Consider the following 19,380-nt stretch of genomic DNA (forward strand, 5'->3'; position numbering starts at 1 on the left):
TAGAAATCAGTATGGAGATACCTCAAAGAACTAGGGCTGGAGGTCCCATTTGACCCAGCTATGCCCCTGCTGGGTATTTTTCCAAAAGAAGTAAAAGAATCATACCACAGAGATATATGTGTACCCATGTTTATTGTGGCACAGTTTGTAATAGGTAAAGCTTGGAAACAGCCCAAGTGCCCATCAACTGGAAACTAGATAAAGAAGATGTGGATTTTTATAAAATGGAGTACTACTACTCAGCCATAAAGAATGAGAAACTAGAGACATTTATAGCTAAATGGATGCATATTGAGGCCAAACTCTTAAGTGAAACAAATAAGACACACATGTGTAAATACCAAATAGCTTCTCTAGTGTGAGAAACTGAGAGTGTAAATAAGGACTAAAAGGATTAATAACTAATAATTGATACTTTGAAATATGAAAATGTCCAAAGGGGTAGGGGTGGTGGGAGGAGATGGGGAAAGGAAAGAATGGAAAGGAAAAATTATGAGGAAAGGAAAAAAATGGAAATGAAGTATGTAAATAGGGAAGAGTGGAGGGGTGAAGGGTGCACAGGTAATGGGGAAACAATAAGAACCAAGATACATCATGTACAGGTACAAACACCCAATGGTAAATGTAAATGTATTGTATACCTAAAATGTACCAATAAAAGAATTTAAGCAAAAAAAATTAAATAAATAAATAAATAAATGTATGGAACAAACAATAACTTCAAAAACAAAAATCATATAAACATGGAGTGGCACTTCTCTAGACAACAAGTAGTTCAGTGGAGGAAATTGTGTAAATCCTCCATGATCAGAGAGAAACTCAAAAACTGCCCTGTCTGTCCATTCCACCCCCAGACAATGCCCCCAGCAGAGACTGTCCTCATTCTCCTGAGAGCCAGAATGGACTCATCCTGGCATGGGGGCCCTGTGTGTGGAGCAGTGTGGTCTGCTGCTGTCCCTATGTGTCTGTCCTGTGGAGCTCAGCTCATAATGCCCCTGGCCCAGGAGCCCTAAGAAGGAAATGCTTCAGACCTCTGCTGCCCACCTCTCACCTCCTCCCTGTCCTTCATCTGACCCTGCTACAGGACCTGAGGGGAACCAGCAGAAGGGCATTGTTTTATCCTTGATTGTGTTTTAGTGTGTTGAAATTATTCATGTATGGTATTTCTGGTAGATTGATTTTGGACCCCATATTATCTTTAACACATTTGTTGTATCAAAAAGATTTCCTCTCCTTTCATTTACATTTCCTACACAAACAAAATCCAGCTAGTAGCAAGTATTCATATTTTATTTCCTACCACATGTGGTGCAGTCAGAATTCTTCAATCAGTGCCCACACTCTGTGTATCACCTTGTCAGAATGACAGGGACATGTGTGCCCCTCATTCATTCCTCTGTCTACAGGCTCAGAGCAGTGATGGAGAAGCTTTTAGAAACCCAGTGCCCACACTGCAACCCCAAATCCCACTTACAGATCACAAAATGCCAACACTGCAATTGAACCTGAATCCTGAGGTTTAGTGCAGAAAAAGCAACTCACACATTAATATATTTTTTCATAAAAGAAAAAGACACAACACACATGCCATAGGTTCTCCATATGGCCTTAGAGTTTTTGCTTAAGAAATCTCTTGTGGTACAAGAACATACAGTGAGGAGTTTCCTTAGCCAACATTCCACCACTCCCAGGGCAGAGGAGGTGAACCAATCCGAGCACACAGGAGGAGGCTCTCTGGCCACCATTCCACCACTCCCAGGGCAGAGGAGGTGATCCAATCCCAGTGTCCAGGAGGAGACTCCCCGGCTGCCATTCCACCACTCCCAGGGCAGAGGAGGTGACCCAATCCCAGTGTCCAGGAGGAGACTCCCCGGCTGCCATTCCACCACTCCTAGGGCAGAGGAGGTGAGGCACGTGGGTGCTAGCAGCATCCCCACCCCTCAACGTGGAAATGAGAAGACTTGTAAACAACCCTCAAAAACAGACTTCCAAATCACATAAAACAACCCAAAGGGGAAATGAGATGGAAAACTCTGATACTCAACAACATGGACTCCCTGAACTGGCAACAAAAGAGGATTTGGAAAAAAAGGAAATCAGAAATAATTTCTCTAATGACAGCAAAGATTGCGCCCATAGTGCAAGACATGATCCTAGAGAGGCTACAGGCAAAAAAAAAAAAAAAAAATAGAGAAGCTGAAGAACATGATGGAATTCCAAAATAGGAAACAAATGGAATCCATACAACACATACAAACAGATTTTCAGGAGATTAAAAACTCCATTGAAAGTCTACACAGCAGAATGAACCAATGTGAAGACAGAATTTCAGACATAGAAGATAAAATTGCAATTAGTGACCAGGAAAAGAAAAATTGCTTTAAAATTGTAAGGGACCATGAGAAATCAATCCAGCAGCTGCTACACGCTGCAAAGAAGAATAACATAAGACAGATTGGAGTCAATGAAGAAGCAGGAGAGAGTGCAGATGACATAAAAAAATAACTTCACAGAAGTGATGGCAGAAAACTTCCCAAGCAGGGGGAAAGAACTAGACATACAGATAAGTGAGGCATATGGGACTCCAACTAGCCTCGATAAAAAAAATCTACACATAGGCATATAATAGTTAGGAATCCAGAAACTCAACAAAAGAACAAAGTTCTACAATCAGTGAGAGAGAAGAAACAAATCACATACAAAGAAAATCCCATCAGAATCACAGCAGACTTCTCAATGCAAACCCTCAAGGCAAGTAGAGCTTGGAGCAACAAAGGAAAACCACCTCCAACCCAGACTGATGTACCCTGCAAAACTATCTTTCAAAATTGATGGAGAAAGAAGATACTTTCATGAGAGCACCTTAGGAACTTCGTGAATACCAAACCAGGACCCCAAAACATTTTAGACAACATTCTAGGAAAAGACAATGAGGATCACAACCCCAGGAAACCCAGCAGAATGAATCCGTTGGGCATGACAAATTAAACACAAAAAGGGAGAATCCAACGAAAAGAAAAAGACATGACAAGGCTTTTAAAACTTTTAACTTCATCTCCCTAATGACTGTATAATTCAATCTTGTTATTGTACTGATTAGTATTTTTCTGATTCTAGTGTTGCACACCATTCCTTGTGCTGTATTGGCTGTTTATCATCTTCTTGTGTCTACTTTTTAATTGGGTTGTCTATTAATGAGCTGTAAGAGTACTATATATATTCCAGTCATAGGTTATGTGCATTGTAAATATGGTGTGTTTAAGGACTACTTTTCATTTTGATGATGTCATTTAAACTTCTAAATTTTGATGGAATTGCTTTTGTCAATGTTTTTCTTTTATACATTATGTCTTTTGTATTCTAGGAAGTTCTTGCCTACCCTAAATTCATAAATATTTTCCTCATAAATTCTTCTTAAAGATTTATAGTTTTAGTCTTTCATGTTTAGTTTCATAGATCCTTTCAAGTTACTTTTATTTATAGAAATAAAGGGTTGAGATTAATTTTTTATATACAGATACCAGGTGTTCTAGTGCCATTTGCTGAAAACATTATCTTTTCCTCTGCTCTTGAATTGAGTTTATGTTCTATAAAATGTTAATGTTTAATAATATTTCAAGACTCAGTGGACCATATATATGTGGTTCTATTTCTAGATTCTCTGTGTTATTCCAATGATCTATATGTCTTCCCTTACACCAACACAGCCTTGATTACTGAAGCTTTTGAGGAAGTCTTAAAATTAGGTACTAAACATCCTCCAACACTATTTTTCTTTTTTTTTTCTTTTAACTTTTCTAGTTCTTTTGTATTCCTATGTAACTTTTAAATTTCAATATCCAATTCTTCATTTATAGCAAGTATATATAGGCCTGAATTTTTATATATACCTTGTGTTTTCTAATCCTGTTAAATTCAAATACAAGTTCTAGGGGCTCCTAGAGATTTTTTTTAGTATTTTCTCTGTATATGATCATATAAAGATTTTGCACATATAAAGATTTTGCTTCTGCCTTGCCAATCCTATCCTAATTCTGTCATTTTATTGCCAGACTATTTTGGTTTAGGCCTATGTTTCAAAGTTTAATGGATAGATGAAGAATATGCATATCTTCCCTTGTCCCCATTTCCCTTTGGGGTTGCTGTAGGTGATCTGGAAGTCTGGTTTTGAGACTTATTTAAGTGTTTTCTCATTTTGACTGGTGGGGGGGGCTGTTGGCACCTGCATGGATTACCTCCTCTGAACTGGGAGAGGTGGGATGGGGCTGGGAGCGGCGGTAGGGATGGTGGCCCAAAAGCCCTTTCCTGTGGGCTGGGAGCAGCAGGAGGGATGGTGGCCGGGAAGCCCCTTCCTCTGGTCCAGGAGCAGTGGGATGGTGGCTCCGAAGCCCCTGCCTCTAGGCTTGGAGCAGTGGGAGGGATGGTGGCCCAGAAGCCCCTTCCTCTGGGCCAGGAGCGGCAGAACAGAACATGGCCCAAAAGCCCTTTCCTCTGGGCTGGGAGCAGTGGGAGGGATGGTGGCCGGGAAGCCCCTTCTTCTGGACCATGTGCAGTGGGACAGTGGCTCAGAAGCCCCTACCTCTGGGCTAGGAGCAGTGGGACTCAGTACCATGGTCTCATGGTCTGGTGACCTCTCCATCTTTGTAGTGTGGAACCAGGTGGCTGTACAGAGGAGTGAGGGTGGCAGTCCAGTGGATTGTTGCCAGGGTGCTGGCTGATTCGGTGTGTTCCACATGACTTGGGACCTCGGTAGGGCATGCGCAGACCTGCCTGTCTGCAGCTGGCTGATTCGGTGTGTTCCAAGTGACTCGGGACCTTGGTAGGGCATGCGCAGATCTGCCTGTCTGCAGTGGGCTAATTCGGCATGTTCTGCATGACTTGGGACCTCTGTGGGGTGTGTGCAGACCTGCCTGTCTGCAGCAGGCTGATTCAGCATCTTCTGTGCAACTCTCTAGATATTTCTTAACAGTAGGACAGAAATCCTCCCTGATCCCCTCAATGAAAAGTACCCTTGTTACCCAGGCTTTTGCATTAGATCTCCACATCTAGCCTATTCTTCATGACTTTATGTTTTCTGAACACTTTGGGGGTTCAGAGGGCTAAACCAAGAGAGGCTTTATCTTGAGGTCACCACACGTATTGGCAAATGGCAATAAGGTTAGCCTATCCTTCATAGGCTTGTAGCCTGGCATTTTCTTCTCTTCCTGGGTAATGTATGTTCTCCTGGGCATTTTCTTCCAGAAAAGACCAGCTTCATCTCAGTTGAAAATTTAATGAGAGAAAAAGCCATTTCTCTGTGTCACTGTCTTGAGGTGGTGTATGTAATTTTCAGCAGCCCTTTTATTAGCACTGGCTGCTTCATCATTCCTTGTTATGCTATGAACTCCAATTACTTTAAAATAGTGAAACCACCCCTTAAAGGCCCAAAAGGTTCACCAGTATCACTTGTTGATATATTATTCTTTACAAGATCTGCATTTATAGCCCTAGCTTTTTCAAAAATTATAGATGCAGATAGGCTGTAACCTGCCACCTTCCTTCAATTTATCCACACTGATAATAGCCTTTCTACATTGACTATCACTGTTCATTGTTACTCAGTAATTTGAGTAACACTTTTAGCAACACTAGTTTCCTCATACCAATCTTTTCTCTGTAAGATTGTCAAAGATGGTAGGTTTCAACATGCTGTACATATTAGCAAGATAGGTCACATGAACACCACGCTCATATTTCTCCTCAATTTCCCTCTTCTTTTTTATTGTGATTGCTTTCTTTACTTTATCTTCCTTCCTTAGCTTCTTTTCTAGCTTTTTTGGAGGTCATTTTGATAGCAGTAATTGTAGCGATTATATAAAGCACTAACTGAAATCACATCCACAAATATGCACATCTGGGCTCAGGTTGATGCTCACATACACTTTTATGGCATTGTGAGTCCTTGTTTACAACTACACAAGCAACTGGTATTTGGGTCATAACTCAAGATGTTGGTCATGAGTTAAAACTAAAATTCCAGTCATAACCTAAATTGTTTGCATATGATCCCAGTCATAAATTGAGGGTCCACTGTAGTTTGTCCAGAGTAAGCCTCTGTTCTTTAGCCTTCAACTCAGAGGAATTCACGGGAAGTTAGTCTAGTTGAGCCCCCAATTATGTACAGTCCAAATATTGATAAGCAATGAGAAGCTGGAAAGTACTCAGTTTATAGCCTCTGTCTGAAGGAGAGAGGTGACCTTGTGAAATAAGAGCATCTAAGGTGTGGGCCTTGGCCATGTCCTCTGCTGGGAGGGCAGAGGGAAGCAGTGAGGAATGAGAGAAAATCACTAAGGTCACTCCACATGTACACACTTAGTCTTGTTCTGTGACATACTCCCAATATCTTTAAGCATTCTTTCCCCAACTCTAGTCAAGGCTGTTCTAAATTAATGTGGAAAATAACTACACTCTGATAATTTAAAAATAAATTAGATGCTTCATAAACATTGCACTCTAGGCAGAAAGAACGTGACTCCTCAGTGTCCAATCATTTTTATAGTCCTCAAAATCTTACTGACGATGTAAACTAAGACTTGTCCCAAGAATAGGTTTGAGTCATGATGTACAGTTGAAGTCTTGTCACTTTCAGCAAAGGAAAATGGGACTTCCTTATAAAAAGAAGAGAATGAGCCTGCAGTCTGGATTAACAGAAAGTCAGAACTTGTAGTGGATATTGACAGCATGTACTTCAATAGGTGACTGTATTTTTACTCTAAAATGTCTCATTTCATTGGAGGGTAATATTTTGTCTACTCTAGTAAAATAGAGATTATCTCTAAATGATTACAGTGTTTGGTCACATGAGGAAAGCTTGGTTGGGTTTGAACTTTTACAGCACCTAACACTCATTATATTGATCACAGAGGCTACTCTCTTCTTCAGCCTCTCTCCCTCTCTCTCCTCATTTTCATCTCTTTCTGATTAAGTCTTGGAGTTAAAATTTTTTGTATACTATCCCAAATTTTGTTGGCTTTATCTCATCTTTTCCTTCTTTCTCCCTACATTTCTCCCTCTACTCTGATATATCCCAGAACACTTCTACATTTTTGTTATTTTCCCATGCTTTCTTCTCTGTACATTTAATTGTTTTGTATAATTTTACATTCATTATTATAACTTTTTGTTTGCATTTGGGTCTTTCTGTGATAGTAGGGAAACACTTTCTTAATGATTGTGTTACAATCTTTGTAAAATTCATAAAGAAATATCATCTGGTTATATTTCAAATCAAAATTTATTTATTGTTGTTGATGTCAGCAAATGAAAGCTGGCAAAAGAGCTGGAAATGTTTCACCTGCATGTTTATTGTTCTTAGAGACATGGAACTTTCCTTTTGATGGTTTTGATGGTTTCATTTTATCCTAGGCTTAACAGGTTCTTGATAGTCTGAAAAGATAACCGGTGTTGGAATAGGTATAAGAATCCACCATGGTCTACAGCATTTCCACCTTCTCCGGCAGCCACCAATTTCATCTTCTGTTAGTTTGCAGGTGGTTCTTCTGCAGATGCCTGATAGATTGACACAGTGGCTTTCAGCAGGACCCAAACCACTTCTAACGGCAGAAGAAGAAATCTGGTGAAATGGTCAGCCTGTGGATGGAATGTTAAAGCCATAACAACTCTTATGTATGAGAACAGAATAATTCTGGTATGAGTTTCTGTATGGGGAAAAACCCAGTTGAAAGATTTAATTATCAACTGTATCAACCTTCTAAGTTTGCTCTCTTTACTCTGTACAGAACTGCTCAGGTACTGACAACCCCTTCATTTGCTGTCTAATAAACTCAGGATGTCTAATTAAAGTTTCAAAAATATTTTGATAAATATAAAAGTAGAACTAATGTTGGGTAGACAAAATATGTCCTAAATTCATTAATTTCTTCATTACTTTATTCTATTATATAAATTTTCACCAAGTATTTACTGAGTGCTCTTTTCCAGACATTTTTCTTTATAAGAATAAAAAAATAGAATGGAAAAAACCTTCCTTAATGACACAGAATATATATTCAATGAACAAAATTCTAACTATACAAAACTAAAACTAACCATACAAAACTAGAAAGCTGTAAGTGCTTAAAACATAAAACACAATAATGGACCAGATACATTTTGAAATATGGAATTGGTAGAAGGGGCACAGAATGCTTTAGGAGACAGCATTTGAACTGATTTCAGAATGATGAGAATGCAAAAGATAACAAAATGTATGGTGAAGCCACTGCATATATAGAATAGCAACTTTAAGGTCATCTGCTAAGTTTATTTAGAGAACAAAAAGGGAGGATTTTGTAGAAAAAGCAAATTGGAAAATAAATTAATTTTATAAGAAATAAGGTGAGATAAAAATTATTTTAGATAAAAATAAAGCAGAATGCATGGCTTGTAAGCTATGGTCAGGTTACAGGTTAACATGCATCATATTGCAATTGTCTTGCATCAACTTCTTTTACAACTCAACTGGAAATTCTTGTTTTTAAATGATACTTTACCTTTTCCGTATCCTTTTTTCACTCTCTCCCTTACCATAGGGCTAATTTCAAAGTTTCATGGAACAATACTGTGCAGTGCTATGGCTTGTGTCTAGATGTCCCTCCAAATCTTCATGTGCTCATAGGTGGGCCAGTTGTTTCCAAGAACCAGATGTTTCAGGTGACCTTGGACCACCTTGCAATTACTATACTCAGGCTTACCTTTTACCAGGCTTCTCTTACTCATTATTTTTATCTTTCCCTCAAGGCCCTACCTGCCTAGAGTCTCTGTAAGTGCATAAACTCTGTTGGACAGTTAGAAAACAGCCAGTAATTTTTTTACTCATTGTTCATTATTTAATCTTTAAAAATGAACTACTTACATTTTTCTTATGATTTCCCCCTTTTCGTAACTTTTTAGTTATTTTATCTTTATTTAGATTTTTTTGTTTCTAAGTCATATTTACTGTTGTTTTCATCAATCTTGGTGCTAATCTTTGGATGCAGTAGATAATGTAGCACTCTACTGTAGTCAAGACTCCTGTCACAATCGTAAGAGAAGTGAAGATTGAGGTTATCATCACTTTTCACTTTTTAAAACCATGGCTTTTAACTACTCCATGAATGGATCAACAATTTTAACATGTTTTGTCAATTTATTGGCCAACATTGTTTATCCCTATAAGAGTTTTGTGACAATTCCACCTGGAGCTGTATTATTGGGAATGACATATTTCCCACTCAGCATGACATTGACACCTTTTTTATGTTAGCATCATAGCTAGTGTAAGTCTATTTTTCCAGACCATCTGACTGATGGCATTTAGCTGGCTGGATACTCCTTGTAGGCCCTCTCTCATATAGTTGATGAATCTGTTGATTATTATATATAATTAATCTAATTTACATTTTTATTAATGGTGGGCCACCAGAAGCTATCTGATTTTGTGCCTTAAATGTATTGGGAACTCCTCTGGGCACCCCGATTGAATCAACATATGCATGAGTGTTAGAGGATCCTGGTAAAGGTCTTTGAGTTTGAGAAGTCTCTTGTGTTGAGACCTGACAGAACACCAGTGTTAAAGGGATAGCCAGCTGGACTAAGGCACACATCCTACTCAAATTTGGTGGTAGCAAACCACAGAGGTTTCTTTTTTTAAAATACCACCAGACATCAGCCTGGGGAATTAGATGCATAGTTGCTTGGCCAACCAGTGACATTTAGGATATGGGTGCAGGTAGTCCAGCCTCCTATGGGTTCAGTGAATTGTTCTTCCCACCTAGAGAGACAAGAAGAGTAATTCACATTCCCTATGAAAAAGGAAGGATCTCCTTTTGATCCATTTCCCTTGGCACAAGGAAAAGCAGTAACAGACTCTTAGAAGTCTCATTTCCCCGAGCGCCCTTTTCCTAATGTAAGGTCAGCTTACAACACATTTCATCAGGATCAGTGTCCCATCCTACAGGGAAAGGAGCCTCCTGTGGCTGTGACACAGCAGTCATTGTTGCAAAGAGTTTGCACTGAAACTTTTACCCACTCAACCCAGGCATCCATCACCCCTCATCCTGTCTCAATCTCTAAAGTCTATCTTAGGTTCCTTATTTTAACTGCTTTTATCTTTGTAGGATCATTTTTCTGTGAGTTAGGATCTAAGGCTGGAGTAGCTGTTAACTGTTACATTTAACCCTAAGGCCAAACCTGCCTACAGCATCTGATCCTGTGACATTTGTTCCTAACCTGTATTCTCAAGGAGCCACTTTGTCTTGGTCTAGAATGGCTGGGTTGTTGATAACTATGAGTATTCTAGGTCTTGGCAGTTATTTGGAGGAGAGCCCTTGGATGTGTGTAATCCACCTTTTGGGGGTTTCACACTTGGTGTTTCCCAATTGTCACCTGCTGTCCATCCCTGATATTGGGTGATTGATCAGACATCATTCCAGCTGACACAAGGAGAGTTAGAGTAACCTGAACTGGGTTTGGGGATTTTCCACCTGTGAGAGTTGTCTTTGACTATTTTAACTGTGATAAGATAGAACTTGGCAGGTATAAAATCTCAAAGTTAGATCTATGGTTTTAGTTACATTAAGTATCAGCCCAATGGGGTAATAGAGATTCCCTTTAAAATTTCCCAGGCCACCCCAACCTCTAGTTTTTTATATCCCAGCCAAATTAGCTTCCAGAAAGGAGACCAGATCATATTTTCTTTCTTTTATAGAGTCATTTTTAACTTTCTTAGGTGACCACAATAACTCCCAACGTTCCGCTACGTGTCCCTTGAAACAAATACAGTTAGACCACCCCTTTCTGGAAGTCCTCATGGCCATCTCAGTGTTCAGGAACACTTATTGATAAAGGTATTTATTGCTGTGAAATTTTCCTAAAAACTTTTTGTTGCATCTCATAAAATCTGGAATGTTGCACTTCCATTTTGGCTTTCCTCTAGACATTTTTATTTTTCATTATTGACCCATGCTTTTTCAAGAACATGGTGTGTAATGACCATACATACAAGAATTTTCAATACTTTCTTCTAGCAATGATTTCTACTGAAATACTACTTGAAGATTTCAACATTATGTTTTTAAGAATTGTTTTATTGTGTTACATAGAATCTCTTATGGAGATCCACATGCACTTGAGAATAATGAGTATTTTGCTGCTGTTGAGTGGAATCTTCTCTAGATGTATGTAAAGCATGTTTGATTGAAGGTGTAGTTCAACCTTTACATTTCATTACTGATTTTTTTCTGGATGATCTGTCTTTGTATTCACTCTTTCTTCTGCAAATTAATGTAGAAAGCTCCTTGTTACGTTGTTCATTTCACCCATTATATTCATGTCCAGAAATTTTTTGTGATTTCATTTTCTCTGTTAAATATCACATTTTACTCACTATTTATTTTCTGTTTTTGTTCAACTGTTTCTCTATATTTTCTTGATGTTTCCTGAACTTACTTACAGCTATTATTTTGGATTCTTAATCATATAGTTCATACATTTGGGGTCAGATACTGAAAAATCATTTGCTCTTTTAATAGCATTTTATTTCCATGGCTTTTTAATGTTTTTGTTGTCTTATATTGAAGTCTGCCCTTTTGATGGGGTGGTGACCTTCTTCAGACTTCACTGCCTAAGATAGTCCTTCTCTGTAGAATGGTACGAGGACACCAGCTGGATGGGGATCAGTAGCTATTGCATTGGTGAGAATGCAGCAATGATGCTTCTGTGCAGCCCTGTCAGAGGTCACCATTGCTGAATACTGCAGAGTCCCATGGCAGCCAATGCTCTAGATGTCCACAATGGCACCAATGGCTGTTAGGGTCCCCTCAGTTACTTTTGTTCCAAAAAAGCAGACAAATCTGTCCAGGAAATCTCTCTTGCACTGGGTTGCCTATTTACTTGGCATTGGTGGTGGCCCTGGTGTCTTATCTGTGGACTCAGTAAAGTGGACACAAAGCCCACACTTGTAGCATCTGATTGTGTGTTGACTACAATACTGGGGTTCTGGACTGGTAATGGCATGCACATTCAGGGCACAGGCACCTTGCTGCCATGTTGGTAATAGTATGTGAACTAAGGCTGCTTTTGAAGAGGCAAGAAGCTGAAGTCAAGAGCAGGAACATGAATGCAGTTACAGTATCTGCAGGGTTGGATGAAGTGTAGAACTCCATGTGACTGAGATTTATATCTGTAGCATAGTTATGCATAGAAGGAATTGAGTGCAAAATGCCAGGCTAGTGTTAGCTCACTATAGAGATGTGGAGAGTAGCACTGGTGCCAGAAGTATGATTTGTAGCATGCACAGCCATAGTGGCTGCCTTATGTGATGCCTAAGTCAATTCCCTATGGTGTCTAAGCTGGTAAATGTAGCACAAGCATGCACAGAGAGACCTTAGCTCAGAGGAATGGTCTGTGACCTCAATGTAACAATATCTCCAGTGTCTGAGTTGTGGATAGGGGCTGTGCAGAAACAGGTAGTTTCTGGGTGTGGATGTGCTCAGAGGAATGTGTTTGTGAGACAAAGCATGTCCAGAATTAGGGAAGGTGACATCTCTGATACTGGAGTGGCAAAGCTGCAACCGTTTATTTGACAGAGGTAGGAATTCTGCAGCCTCATCTCCATGTCTGGGGTTCCCTGGTAGGGCTGGTTGTTCATTATCTTAATAGAAAAATCTTCTAGTGTCTGTCTTTCAAAATCAATGGGGAAATTAGATACTTCCATACCAAAGAACACCTGAGAAATTTCATGAACACCAAACCGGCACTTCAAACAATTCTAAACAATATCCTAGAAAAAGACAATGAAGGTCACAACTCCATGAGGCCCAACAGAGGGAAGCCACCAGGCAAGGCAAGAAACTAAAGGGAAAGGAGGAAAAATAAAAAATAGAAGAGCCAACAAATGTGAAACATCATGACAAGGATGAATCAATATCTATCAATTATAACCATCAATGTTAATGCCCTCAATTCACCAATCAGAAGAAATAGACTGGTAGAATAGATTAAGAAGCAAAATCTAACAATATGCTGTATACAAGAAACACACCTAACTCAAAAAGAAATTCATAGACTGAAAGTAAAAGGATGGAAAACAGTTCTCCCCACACCACAAGAACCCAGAAAAAAGCAGGGGTAGCAATCTTATTTGCAGACAAAGAAGATTTCAAACCAAAACTAATTAAGAGAAACAAAGATGGTCACTACATCCTTGTGAAGGGAACAGTCCAAGAGGAAGAGATCACAATCATAAATATATATGCAACAAATGTGAATCCCCTCAACTATACAAAATAAATATTAATGGACATGAAAAACCAAATAAGCACTAATACAATTGTAGTTGGAGACCTCAATACCCCACTATCACAAATACACAGATCATCCAGACAAAAAATTAACAATGAAATTATAGAACTGAACCAAGTTATTGAACAAATGAAATTAATAGATGTTTAGAGTATTCCACCCCACAAAATCAGAATACACATTCTTTTCAGCTGCACATGGGTCATTCTCCAAAATAGACTACATGCTAGCTCATAGGACATGTTTAAGTAAATGTAAAAGAATTGAAGTTACCCCAGGTATAGTATCAGACCATAGTGCAATAAAATTGGAAATCAATAGCATAAGAAACTGCAAAACCCCCACAAACACATGGAAATTGAATGCCACTCTCCTGAACAATCAATGGGTCGCAGAGGAAATTAAAGAAGAAATTAGTCAGTTTCTACAAGTAAATGATAATGCCCTATGTACCAGGCCATGCTGCTTATGATGGTGCTGGAGAGGGGGCGCTGAGCAGTTGGGTATGAAGTGTAACAGAACAGACTTTACCTCCTGAAACTGCTGCTTCAAGTTCAGATCAGGCAAGGAACAAACCTTGTAACAACCAACAAGACCAAAGAAGAGTACACTTAAGTTGAAGACACAGCACTTGATCTGAAACAAGAAGTTTGTGCCTACTCAACAGCTTTGAAAGAACACTTCCCAACACTGCTAGTAGTCTTTTGTTTTCTTCAGTGCTGTACTGTGAGATTGCCCGGTGCAGCAGCAGTTGTATTCTTTATTAGCTTGGTAGATCATTTTCTCTTGCTTTTTTTTTTAAATACTAGCAACTTTCACCCTTTGAAACTTGTGCTGAAAAAGAAGAATCAGTTAATACTACTGAAAATGCAATATTTGATTATCACTGTGAGATCGCCTTTGATCCAAACCTTCTCCACAACAATGGCCATAATGGGTACCCCAGTGGTACTTCAGCAGCACTTCGTGAAACTGGGGTTATTGAAAAACTGTTAACCTCTTATGAGTTTATTCAGTGTTCAGAACATCAAGCTAGACTTTTCTTCCACTGTTCACAATATAATGGCAACCTGCAGGACGTAAAAGTAGGAGATAATGTTGAATTCGAAGATTCATCTGACAGGCAGACTGCCAAACCAATTGCTATTAAATTAGTGAAGATGAAACCAGAAATCCACCCTGAAGAACAAATGAATGGACAAGTTGTGTGTGCTGTTTCTCACAACTTAGAGAATAAATCTCCAGCTGCCCCCGGTCAGAGTCCAACAGGGAGTGTATGCTACAAACGTAATGGGGAAGTGTTTTACCTGAATTACACCCCTGAAGATGTTGAAGGGAATTTTCAGCTGGAAACTGGAGATAAACTTTGTAATTGATAACAGCAAACATATTGATGCTGTAAGTGCTCGTAACATTATGCTGTTGAAAAAGAAACAAGCCTGCTGTCAGGAGGTAGTTTGTGCCATGAAGGAGGCATTGGGCTTTATTGAAAGAGACAATGTGGTAAAAGAGACATTCTTCCAGTACAGTGAGTTCAAAGGTGACCTGGAAACCTTGCAACCTGGAGATGATGTGGAATTCACAATTAAAGACAGAAATGGTAAAGAAGTTGCAACAGATGTCAGATTAGTGCAAGCAACAGTCATTTTTGAAGATATCAGCATTTTGAGGGAACTGTAACCAAAGTTATCCCAAAAGTACCCAGTAAAAACCAGAATGACCCACTGCCAGGATGAATCAAAGTTGATTTTGTGATGCCTAAAGAACTTCCTTTTGGAGATAAAGATACAAAATCCAAGGTGACCCTGCTGGAAGGTGACCTTGTTATGTTTAACATTTCAACAGACTGACGTGACAAATTAGAAAGAGCAACCAACATAGAAGTTCTATCAAATACATTTCAGTTCACTAATGAAGCCAGAGAAATGGGTGTAATCACTGCCATGAGAAATGGGTTTGGTTTCATCAACTGTGTGGATCGGGATGCTCGTCTGTTCTTCCATGTCAGTGAAATTCTGGATGGGAACCAGCTTCATATTGCAGATGAAGTAGAGTTTACTGTGGTCCCTGATGTGCTCTCTCCCCAAAGAAATCATGCTAATAGGATTAAAAAACCTGCCAAGGGCATGGTTTTGTTCCATTCTCATTCAGATCATTGTTTTCTGGGCACTGTAGAAAAAGAAGCCAGTTTTTCCAATCCTAAAACCACTAGCCCTAACAAAGCCACGGAGAAGGAGGCTGAGGATGGCATTATTGCTTATGATGACTGTGGAGTGAAACTGACTATTGCTTTTCAAGCAAGGATGTGGAAGGTTCTACTTCTCCTCAGATAGGAGATAAGGTTGAATTTAGTATTAGTGACAAATAGAGGCCTGGGCATCAGATTGCAACCTGTGTGCAACTCTTAGTTCACAATTCCAATTCCAAGAGGCTCTTGGGTTATGTGGCAACTCTGAAAGATAATTTTGGATTTATTGAAACAGCCAAACATGGTAAGGAAATCTTTTTCCATTACAGTGAAATCTCTGGTGATGTTGATAACCTGTAACTGGGAGACATGGTTGAATACAGCTTGTCCAAAGGCAAAGGCAACAAAGTCAGTGCTGAAAAAGTAAACAAAATTCACTCAGTGAATGGTATTACTGAGGAAGCTGATTCCACCATCTACTCTAGTAAAGTCCTCTGAGGAGTGTTGATCCAACACAGACTGAGTATCAAGAAATGACAGATTGTGGAGGAGGGGGATGTGAAAGGTGAGGTGTATCCATTTGGAATAGTTGGATGCCTAACAAGGGTGATTGCCTGAAGAAGGGGAGAGTGTTAAGTTCTAGTTGCAAGTCCTGGGCCAAAATACACAGACTATGGCCCATAACATCACACCCCTACATAGGGCCACCATGGAGTGTGTGAAAGATCAGTTTGGCTTCATTAACTATGAAGTAGGAGATACCAAGAAGCTCTTTTTCCATGTGAAAGAAGTTCAGCATGGCATTGAGCTACAGGCAGGAGATGAGGTGGAGTTCTTGGTGATTCTTACCCAACGCACTGGCAAGTGCACTGCCTGTAATATTTGGCAAGTCTGCAAGGGCGCCACTGCTATTGCAGCCCCCCAACCTGATCAGTTGGTCAATCGCTTAAAGAACATCACTGTGGATCATGCCAGTGCTCCTCACCTAATGGTTCTTTGTCAGCCAAGGGGACCAGCTAACTCAATGGGATTTGGTGCAGAAAGAAAGATCCATCAAGCTGGAGTCATTGACTACCCACATCCACAAAGCACATCCTTAATCCACTATGATCAAGCTGGGGAGATTCTGGTGAAGGAGTCTGAATATCTCCCTCTTCATCCTTCCCAATATCTGGAAAACTTATTCTATTGAGGTATTACACCAGTTTTAACACCTTCATCATGTTATGTTTAAAAAATAAATAAATTTAAGAAACAATTTTAAAATTATACATAGTTGCAGCCTGGAGAATTTAAGGTGGTGCCTTATAGTATCACTTTTAGGAGCTTTATTGGGTGCATTTAATACAATTGGTAATTGCAAAAACCACTTTGCCTGTATAAGAGAAAATAGACCATTACCTGTTGGCCCTGTGAAGTTCTGCACTGGATGATTTAGTGTATACTCTACCTTCGTTACTCCTAGCAAGGTTTTGTTCCTTAGCAATCAGTTGCATTCTTTTCCTTTTCTTTCCTGTTCTTATGCTTTAATTCTGAGGACCATAGGAGGGTAGACTATATGACATTTTTTAAATTACAAAAATTTGTATAGGCAAACCATTTTCCTAACTTGATGGCCAAATGTTAAAATGTTCTTTTTCATGTCATTTATAATCTTGTCACAACACACTTAACAAAGTTTGGTTAGATTTCGGTGAAAATTATCTTCCAGAGTAGTTTTCCCCAATGCAATGGGTGTTAATAACTTTACATTTATATATGTATGGTGCAGAATTTCATCCAAATGAAGTATGCCAGGAGTGTGATAATATAATCATATTTAAAGAAAAACAAAAAGATGAATGCACAAATTTGCTGCTGCTTAGATCACTGCAGCTTCTAGGACCCAGTTTCTTTTACTGATTTAAAAACAAAAAAATTTTAAATTTTTTTAAACAGTTGATAATCCCAGTAAAACATACAGGAATCTATGTGACACAATGAAAGCAGTTCTACAAGGGAAATTCATAGCAGTGAATGACCATATTAGGAAACTGAGAGAGCTTAAATAAACAACCTAATGCTGAACCTCAAGCTCCTAGAAAAAGAAGACCATGACAAACTCAAACCTCGTATAAGAGAAGAAATTATAAAGATCAAGGCAGAAATCAATGCAATGGAGACTAAGAGAATGATACAAAAAAATCAATGAATCAAAGAGTTGGTTTTTCAAAAGAATAAATAAAATTGATAAACCTTTAGCCAACCTTATAAAAGGAAAGAAAAGGCTGAAATCCATGCAATTAGGAATGAAAAAGGTGAAGTCACAAGAGATAAGGCAGAAATCCAGAGGATCATCAATACCTACTTCAAGAACCTGTACTCTAATAAAATGGAAAACACATGAGAAATGGACAGATTACTGGATACATATGAATTGCCAAAGTTAAATGAAGAAGATATGGAAATTCTAAACACCCCAATTACAATGAGTGAAATTGAAAACATAATTAAAAATTTACCAACAAAGAAAAGCCCAGGTCCTAATGGCTTCACTGCTGAATTTTATAAGACATTTAAAGAAGAACTATCACCATTACTCTTTAAACTCATCAATGAAATTGAAAGGGAAGCAATACTTTGAAATTCATTCCCTGGGGCAAGTGTTACTTTGATTCTAAAACCAGGGAAATCCCAACCAATAAAGAAAACTACAGGCCAATTTCCCTAATGAACATAGATGTAAAAATCCTCAAGAAGAAACTGGCAAACAGAATACAGAGGATCATCAAGAAGATCACCAGACCACGGTACTGGGTAACTTGGAGTCATCTTCACCTCCCATCAGGACTGGGTCTATCTTCAGGGGAAGGGCAGCTGGAACCTGCAATACAACTCTGCAGAGTTCAACCCTACAAGTGGACAGGGAGCTCAGCTTGGGACTTGCAGCCGGAAATCTTCCTGAATCTCATGGGTTTGTGACTAGCTTGCTGAGACTCATTGACTTATATCTGCACAATTCTACCCACATTGTCTATTGTGACAGTAGAGACATACCCTGATAGAGGCCCTACATCTTCATTGTTTTTTTTATTCTCAAAATTAGTATTATTAGTTTGGTTTTTTTCTCTTTTCTTTTCTTTTGCTCCTCTTATCTTTAATTTTTTTTCCTACTCATTGCAAATATTTGTTTTTCTCTCCTCTTTTTCTTTTCTTTGCTTCTTTCTTTTCTCTTTCCTTTCTCTCTTACACTCACTCTCTTGCTCTCCCACATTGTTCATCTTCCCATTTTGTCCCTGTTTTGGTCCTCATTTGGAGTTCTTCTTTATTTTCCTATTATTCTCTTTTTCCTTCTCACCTGTGTCCTCTGGCCACACTGCTAACCTTCCCCTATCCTTCTTCCCATCAGTCCCTCCCTCCCCAGTCCCTTCCAAATCCCTATCCCAAAGGGTAAAGTTGTTACATTGAAGAATTTATTCACTACATGTTGGGTTGGTCCTCAATCTTGATTTAATTCACACAGCTAAAGGTGATACATTAATAACTACCAAAAATGTCATTTTCAAAGATGTACTTGATGCAATGGTATTGCTGATTGTATCACTTGGGCTAAGGTGTTGTTATTGATCTAGTCAATGAACCTTCCTCATATGAGGAAAATGAGACAGCCTTTGAGTCATTAGAGACTCAAAACTTAAAGACCAGCTATATCTGGAAAACACATCTCAGAAGCAATCATTCCATAAGGGTTCTAATTACAAGCAACAAAGATACCTATAATAAGCAATTTCAAACTACCAACCCAGGAGTTAAACCAAGGACAGTACCAAAAACAAAAATGAGAAGACATTTAAGCAAGGCACAAATTCAGACTTCCACCCCACCAAGGGTAA

General features: G+C 39.0%; 1 protein-coding gene and 1 pseudogene across 1 annotated transcript; one reads left to right on the plus strand and one right to left on the minus strand.

The window, feature by feature from the left end:
* Positions 1-377: 377 nt before the first annotated feature.
* LOC101711526 (beta-defensin 109-like) lies at positions 378-7,624 on the minus strand (the record flags this gene model as incomplete). The annotated part of the gene is made up of 1 exon (XM_021261130.2): positions 378-7,624. A coding segment is annotated over one exon (234 nt), but the record flags the coding sequence as incomplete, so codon positions are not given.
* A 6,136-nt stretch (positions 7,625-13,760) lies between these two features.
* Positions 13,761-16,700, plus strand: LOC101711161 (cold shock domain-containing protein E1 pseudogene; annotated as a pseudogene).
* The last annotated feature ends 2,680 nt before the right edge of the window (positions 16,701-19,380 follow it).

Source organism: Heterocephalus glaber, unplaced genomic scaffold, assembly GCF_053883595.1.
Source record: "Heterocephalus glaber isolate CG9 unplaced genomic scaffold, H.glaber_assembly_v1.0 deba00001460, whole genome shotgun sequence".
Taxonomy (NCBI): domain Eukaryota; kingdom Metazoa; phylum Chordata; class Mammalia; order Rodentia; family Bathyergidae; genus Heterocephalus; species Heterocephalus glaber.